At 36.8% G+C, this 8,551-nt stretch overlaps 1 protein-coding gene and 1 non-coding gene across 2 annotated transcripts; both read left to right on the top strand.

Moving 5' to 3' along the window:
* Window positions 1–1,890: 1,890 nt before the first annotated feature.
* LOC120577229 (small nucleolar RNA R71) lies at window positions 1,891–1,994 on the top strand. Its single transcript, XR_005643304.1, has one exon. It is a non-coding gene; the product is annotated as a small nucleolar RNA R71 (small nucleolar RNA).
* Window positions 1,995–4,130: 2,136 nt separating this feature from the next.
* On the top strand, window positions 4,131–7,110 carry LOC25498168 (cation/H(+) antiporter 4). Its single transcript, XM_013593047.1, has 4 exons — window positions 4,131–4,436; window positions 4,894–5,937; window positions 6,165–6,570; window positions 6,677–7,110. The coding sequence occupies exons 1-4, from the start codon at window positions 4,131–4,133 to the stop codon at window positions 7,108–7,110; spliced, it is 2,190 nt and encodes a 729-aa protein (XP_013448501.1).
* The last annotated feature ends 1,441 nt before the right edge of the window (window positions 7,111–8,551 follow it).

The raw sequence follows: 8,551 nt of genomic DNA, 5'->3' as shown, positions 1-8,551 counted from the left end.
GGGTCGGCACGGCGTGCCAACCTTAGCACGGCCGTGCCAACATTCTGGAATTGCTGCTGGTTTTGGATAGGCAAGGTCTGGCACGGCCGTGCCAGTGTGAGCACGGGCCGTGCCAAGGTTCTGGACATGGAGCCTCAAAATTTTTCTCGTTTTCTTGAATCACCTTCGGACAATTACCTACAAAAAAACTTAAAAACAAAAAAAAACAAACAAAACGAAAGCAGTTAAATGCGTGGGTTGCCTCCCACGAAGCGCTCTTTATTGTCATTAGCTTGACGTTAAGAAAGTGTCCATTAGAAAGGATCAAAGATGTTGTATTGTGTAGATGACGCTAAAAAGCGTTCTTTCACATCATATTCTTTGACCATATTGCATAATAAAGGCGGACCTTCTTAATGTTTTCAAACTCAAATCCTACCATGTCTTCACTCACTTGAAAAACTATCCTACCACTCTTAACGTCAACTATAGCACCCGCAGTAGCGAGGAAAGGTCTTCCTAGGATCATAGGGCAATCATGGTCTTCCTCGATGTCAACAACCACAAAGTCAGTTGGGATGTATATCCCTTCTATCTGAACGGGGATGTCTTCAACATATCCAGCTATTAGGATAACAGAACGGTCGGCTAACTTAATATCATCTCGGTAGGTTTCAACTCTTCTATTCCCATCTTTTAAAGAGGGATAGAGGCAACAAACTAACACTACTCCTAAATCCACAAGGCTTTGTCAACGGTCTCTTTCCCTATCACACAAGGGATGGCAAAACTACCTGGATCTCTAAGCTTTGGGTTGCTTCTGACGATTGCACTACTTTCCTAGTTAGCTATTGTCTCTTTGTGATCTATAACCTTTTTCTTTGAAAAAATTTCTTTTTAAAAATTTGGCGTATAGAGGCATACGAGACAAAGCTTCAGCAAAGGGAATCTTAATGCAAATTTTTTAAGAATGTTTAAGAATGTAGCGAATTGAGCCTCCAAGTTGAGCTTAGTAAGCCTTAACGGGTTAAGGGCCTTGTTCTTATCAAGTGGTTCTTTTATCGCATCCTTCTCACCTAGAAGCTTAACACTCTCTCCCTTGATACTTTTGGCTTTAGTAATGGTCTCTTCTAACTTACTGCCCCCGAGAGAAATAGCATTGACATGGGCTTTGGGGTTTGTTTCAGGTTGACCAGGAAAGACTCCTGGTATTTGAGAAGAGGTGGCCACTTGTTGGGCTACTTGGGAGATTTGGGTCTCAAGCATTTTGGTGTGTGTGGCGATAGAATCAACCTTGGTAGTGAGTTTGGAGAGAGAGTCGTTCAGAAATCCTGTTTGGTTTTTCAATTCTTGAAGATTTTTATTTTGATTAGCAATGCAATTTTCCAATAAAATCTCCAAACTTGATTTCTGAGCCACTCTCTGGTTGTTTGTATAGCCAGGTGGTGCTGCTTGTCCATAGGAACCTTGAGATATGTAAAATTGATTGGCCTCATTCCTTGGTTGTATTGAGCGTAATTTAGTTGCTCAATATTGGCAGCACTACCTAACTGACAATCAACACCTGTATGACCAGTTATACCACAGACTTCACATGTAGGGGATGCAGGAGAAGGTGGGGCAGCATTAACATTAAGTTTTTCAATTTTTTGTGTTAATGCCTCAACCTTAGCAGCAAGGTGGTTATATTCAGAGACTTCGTGTATACCTGCCTCTTTCTTAGAGGGAGTAGGAGTGGTGACGGCTCTTTCGTTGGTCCATTGATAGTGATTTTGAGCCATGTCCTCAATCAAAGCATAAGCCTCCGTGTAGTTTTTGTTCATTAGAGCTCCACATGCAGCTGCATCAACAGACATCTTAGTGGTATATGACAAGCCATTATAAAACGTGTGGACTATAAGCCACTTCTCTAGGCCATGGTGGGGACAAAGTCTAAGCATTTCCTTGAAACGCTCCCACGCCTCATAGAGAGACTCCCCATCTTTTTGATTGAAACGCGTTTGGTCTCTAAGCTTAGCTGTTTTAGATGGGGGGAAAAATCGGGCGAGGAATGCTCGCCTCATATCGTCCCATGAAGTAATGGAACCGACTTCTAGGGAATGGAACCAAGCGCTAGCTCTATCCCTTAAGGAAAAGGGAAAGAGATGAAGTCTTACGGCTTATTGGTTCTCTTTTATGGTGCCACTGAGTCTAAGGAAGGAAGAAATATGGAGATTTGGATCCTCAGTGGGTGATCCAGAAAACTGGTTTTGCTGCACTAAATTGAGTAGTGCAGGCTTGATTTTGAAGTTATTACCCGTAACCGTTGGGTACAATAGCTTGTGACTCTTCCGTTGAAGGAGTAGCATACTCTTAGAGAGTACGTTCAGCCATAGCGGTATTATTTTGTGCCTCTCTCTTTTTCTTATGCAAAAATCTTTCGATCTCAGGAATAAATTCTCCGAGACTTTTACTTCTTCGCATAAGAAACCGAGAACCCAAGAAGTTAGTGGTAAAACAAAAGAAAGAAAAGTAGATGAGAAGAGGAAGAGAAAAGAGAAGAGAGTTCTAATCACAAAGAAAGATTTAATTAAATTAGTTTACTCCCCGGCAGCGGCGCCAAAAACTTGATGAGATAAAACCGCAAGTGTACGGTCTTACCGAAGTAGTATAAAAGAGTATCGTTCCGACAGGGAGTAGTTCAATTTAATTAACCTTAGAGATGATTAGAAGAGAGAAGAGAATTGTAAGTTGGGGGTTTTTAAACGGTCAAAAAGCAATATAATAAAAGAGCCTTGGGATCGTTGGTTTCATCTAAATAACAAGTCCTTCTCAAACCAAAACCATAAGCTTATAATGTTATGTTAGACCTAATTTCTCAAGACAGTTTCTCTTAAGTTCCTCTAGCAACCAAGCCTATTTCGCTGACTTGATTACTATTGGATTTTGGTTCCTCTAACAACCAAGTCTATTTCGCTGACTTGATTGTTATTAGTTCCCTTGAAGATCGAAACTATATGTCTCAAAGATTGCAAAGCCTATTTCGCTGACTTTGCAATCCTTGTCTAAATTCACTTGTTCGAATATCAAAGCTCCACTTTCGTTTTATGAATTGATATTTGAAATAATGGACGAACAATTATCAAACCCTCCACTTTCGTTTCCACAGTTTGATAATGGTTAATCCATGTTAAGACGGTGAATTCAGATAAGAAATTAGGGTTACATAAGGTTAAGGCTTAGGGCTTGGTTTGATTAGGATTATGTCATTTAGACTTATCCAACAATCCCAAGACAAGAAGAAGTCTACTCACTCATGTTCATCGTAGACATGGGGGAGAAGAGAGAAAGCATGAAAGTAAAAGACAGGAAAATAAAGGAAAGGAAAAGAACTTTATTTAGAAAAGCAATTGTCACTTATTGTATTCCAAGTAAAGATGAATATTTGTGATGGCTAGCTACTCTATTTATAGTACACAATTGACTTAAAATCTAAGCAAGTATATTCCAAGAATATTCCTCGGTAGATTGTGTGCCAAAATAGAATAGCTTGGAGTCCAAGCAAAAGCAGCAAAAGGTCTTCTGGAGGGTGGCACGGCCGTGCCAAGGCTAGCACGGGCCGTGCCAGGCTTCTGACTTGTGGGAGATATATTTTGTTTCCCAATCTTCGTATTTTCGTGTCCAATTTGCTCCAAATCCCTTTCTTTTGCTCCAAGACTCAATCCATCCAATATTCTTCCCTGAAATATAATAAATTGCAATTTAAAGTAAACTATCCTAAAAAGGAAATAATACTAATATAAAATTATATAAAATCTAAATAAAACTAAACTAAAAAACATATTAAAATAGCATATAAATGACTCATCAGATGTTTAACGGTCTTCAGTTTCTGTTTTAAAATGTGTTATGATGCAGTTTAATAACTACAAAAACAAGTTGTTAATTTCTGGTATTATTGTTATACCATATGAATATGATTATTTGTTAATGATACATAGCTGTTAAAAATATCATACCCATGCATAATAACGTAATTGTTTACAAATGAAGTAGTTATATTAAAGACACATCTTGTTACTTGTTCATATTAATTAAATTTGTTTACAATCTTACACTCTTCAATTGATTTCAATTCATCATTCCATTCTCCTTGTGTTTTTGGAGACATAATGAATCAGGACAAAGCAGAAAAATTTACAAATATGATATTAGACCGAACAATTTTTCCACGTTCATCTATTAATACAACAGCCTCGGATCCTGAAGGCAAATTTTTAGTCTTAAATGTTTGTATTGACATGCCACCCAAGGTTACATCTGATGGAAATTGGGCTAATCATGATCAAGCTGCAATGCCTATGCAATCCACTTTGCCATTGTTAGAGCTTCAAATTCTCACAATCTTTGCCATTACACAATGCTTTCATTTGGTACTTAAGCGTCTTGGGGTCCCTTATTTCGTTTCACAAATCATGGTAATAATATTTCTTATGCATTTCACACTTCTTTTTTTCTCTAGCTAGTTTGAGATGTAAATTGAAAACATATAAACACAATTTTCATGGCATAGCTCTTTAGGGAAGTTCATTTGAATGAATATCAAAACTAATGAAAACAACTTTTTCTTCTTTGTTTTTTTAAAAAATATGATAGTATTAATTTTTTCAATCTATGTACTTATTTAAAAGGTTGGAGTAGCAATGAAAACAAATTAAAGACATAGAAACATGAAATTCATCTATAATTTCGTTACCAAGGTTTTTTTTTATTTTTTTTTAGGAAACGTTGCTAAGTATTCTTCTCTATTTTTTGTTGTTAATTCAACTTTTTCTAAAAGAAATGATTTGATGAGATACTTGTTACGTTTTAGTTTTTATTTAAAAATATATTTGTTTCCATGGCGTCAAAATTAATGATACATAAATTTTGCAGGCTGGTTTAGTTCTAGGACCATCTTTGAAGTTTTCAAAAACATGGATTGGATTCAAAAATATCTTGTTTCCATACGGTACTGAAGATGTAATAAGTGTAATATCCCTACTTGGATATGCATTTTTCCTGTTTCTAACTACTGTGAAAATGGACTTCACCATGATAACAAGAACAGGTAGAAAAGCATGGACAATAGCTTTTTGTTCCTTTTTGATTCCAATGTTTTTTGGTCTCCTAGTGTGTTACAGATTCCAAGAATTTTGGAAACTCGAGATGGGAAATTTTGAAGCAAAAAACCTTCCTGTTATAGTTATAGGGCAAAGTGGTTGTTACTTTGCTGTCATAGCTTCTTTGCTTTCTGACCTTGAGATTCTTAACTCAGAACTCGGACGTTTAGCACTCTCAACAACTATGGTTATGGATTCTTTCAACTCAATTGTTACAGGAATTGGCACAGCTTTTATTAGCAGCATCAAAACAGATTCACGTGATAATGGGGATGGAAAAGGAACTCTTAAAGCCTTTTTAAATGTTTTCTATTACTTATGTTTTATGGTAGTGACTCCTCTTGTGTTGCGTCCTATATTGAAGTGGTTTGTTAAAAAGACACCAGAAGGTAGACCGATGAAGAAAGTATACATGTATATTGTGTTCATTATTGCTCTTGCAGTTGGAATGTTGGGATTATTGACAAAGCAAAGTGTTTTAGGTGGAATTTGCATTGTTGGTCTTATTGTACCTGAAGGTCCTCCATTAGGAACTGAAATGATTAAGCAATTGGAATTGTTTTGTAGTTGGTTCCTTTTTCCTATTTTTGTCACAAGTTGTGCTATGAAGGTTGATCTTAGTGTATATGTTAAAAGCGACTATATTTATGTTTGGCTTGGCATTATTGTTGCTGTTCATTTGTTCAAGATGCTGGTGACCATTGGAATTTGTTGGTATTGTAACATGCCTATGGCTGATGGTTTGTGTCTTGCTCTGATGTTGAGTTGTAAAGGTGTTGTGGATTTTTGCAACAATGTGTTTCTTCATGATTCCATGGTAATTTCTTTAACTAATAATCCTTTCAAAAACATAGTAAGTTGTAGCTCATTTCAACACAATGATCACAAAGTGTTTTTTAAAATCCAGGGACCAGTACCGTGTAGCACAAGTTAGAGTGGCTAATAATATAATGAACTCAAAATAGTAAATTCTAAGTGGTTTCTTCTGATTTACTTGTTTAAATAAAAGTTATCTAACTATTGTCCACTATAACGTATGTGCAGCTTTTGAGCAGTGAAGCACTATCCGTTTTGAGTATAAATGTGTTGGTGATTGGAACCTTGGCACGCATTAGTGTGAAGTACTTGTATGACCCTTCAAGGAAATATGCAGGTTATCAAAAGCGTAACATCTTGAGCTTGAAACCAAACTCAGAACTTAAGATAGTTTCATGCATCCTCAAACCAAGTCACATAATTCCCATAAAGAATGTTCTTGACATTTGCAGTCCAACATCAAGCAATCCATTGGTAATTCATATCTTACATCTCTTGGAGCTTGTTGGAAGGTCTTCTCCCGTTTTCATATCGCACCGGCTTCAAGAAAGAGTTGGTTCAAGTTACCACACTTTCTCTGAAGCTGTCATCGTTACCTTTGATCTTTTCGAACATGACAATGCTGGACACCAAGGTTCTTGAAAGAGCACCTTGTTCGGTAGCGATCCTTGTGAATAGAGGACACTCTTCTCCATTCAACCACAATGAGAATTCAAAGCAAATTGCCATGATTTTCTTAGGAGGTTCAGATGATAGAGAAGCATTGTGTTTGGCTAAAAGGACAATCAAAGAAGATACTTATCACTTGGTTGTGTATCACTTGGTTTCAACAATCAAGAATGATGAATTCACTAGTTGGGATGTTATGCTTGATGATGAGTTACTAAAGGGTGTTAAGGGAGTTTATGGTAGTGTAGATAACGTGACATATGAAAAAGTAGAAGTCGAAAACACTTCTGATACCACGGAATTCATCTCAGATATAGCGATTCAACATGATTTCATTATAGTTGGGAGGCGAAATGGCATCAAATCGCCTCAGACACAAGCACTTGCATCGTGGACTGAGTATCCAGAGTTAGGTGTGTTGGGAGATTTGCTTGCTTCACCAGATACTAATACCAAAGCTTCAATTTTAGTTGTGCAGCAACAAGTAATGCCTAAGGCGTCATAAACATTTAATACATGTACAAACACACAACCGTTTTCTTGTATGTAACATTTTAGTTTTCTATACATATTCTAATGTTGCAGATCATATTTTTCATCAAAATTCAATATTGTGTAGATACTTCCTGGAATTATTTATCCTGTAATGTGAATATTCATTTGAATGCAATTGTGAGAATCAATTATTCGCATACTAGAGTCCATTTGTTACAATTATTAAATTGTACTGTGATAGCAGATAAAATGCCCTTATTTGTGAGAAAAAATCGCTTCACCTCAAACTCAATTTTAACCAAATTAAGTTAACAAATTTTCAAAATAAAAAGTTATTCATTATTTTAGAGATTTTTTTTTAAGCTCGCCATTATTTCTTTTGGCTGAAAAATGTCCCCTAAAAGGTATTCATTGAAGGTGTTAAATTTTTTTTGAAAACTATTGAAGGTGTTAAATTAAAAAATGTCTTACGAGAATTATCTCTCGAGTTTTTTTAAGGAGTCTAAGAGACATTGAGAGAGCCTAAAAAGAACTGCTCGAGCTATTTTTGGCAGGCTGAACTAAAATTTTTAGGCAGGTGAGTGAGATATCCTATAAAACCAAGCATTGCATCCCGCTATCTGCTCCAAGGTGACTCCACTTCTAGACATCGACCACCCTAATGTGTAACGTGCAGCAAGAAATCATAGAAATGATGATCAACACCAAACACATTAACATGAGCTACCTTTGAAGGATGTCTCGAAATATCCTGAACATGCATGTACTGCCTCTTCTCTTCACCCTCTCTCACAAGTGACGTTAAACCTTCCCTCGACCGCATATATTCATCTTGAGTACCAGCATACCTCCTCAAAGGGACGCGTCTCGCGATGATCATCATACGGACTGAAGATCACGTTGTCGACCTCAGACGATCAAGGAACATCATATATTTATCTATTGTCTTGTGGCCCCTGCTACGAATGAACCGCAAAGCATGTGGCATGTCAAAGGCAGCGTATGGATCGTCAAAATATAGATATATTCCTCTCATATGCTCCGTAGCCCAAGCCTAAAATCAAACACAAATATAAAAACATATTACAAGCACAAATATAAAAACACAAACACAAGTATAAAAACCTACTAAGTTAAAAAATATTATTAAAGTACAATTAATTACCTACATTAGGGTAATCTATGCACCCATCGATCATGTATGGGGCTTAACTGTAGTCGTGCCAACGTTGGCCCCTTTTAGAAGAAGGATTTGCTGCAGTATTCGCTCTGTGTACACTGTTGGTCTGGGTCGGCCTCTCTAGCCTGAGTATGTCTCTGTTGTCAGCCATATCTACATATCAACCAACAACAACAAAATCCACGAAATTTTTTGAGACATTTCATCAAACAGTTAGAGCACAAAATATACATACTTTGTTCATCGTGTATTTCAATTCTCAAACTACCAC

Source organism: Medicago truncatula, chromosome 7, assembly GCF_003473485.1.
Source record: "Medicago truncatula cultivar Jemalong A17 chromosome 7, MtrunA17r5.0-ANR, whole genome shotgun sequence".
Classification (NCBI taxonomy): domain Eukaryota; kingdom Viridiplantae; phylum Streptophyta; class Magnoliopsida; order Fabales; family Fabaceae; genus Medicago; species Medicago truncatula.
This window is presented reverse-complemented; position numbering and strand designations above follow the sequence as displayed.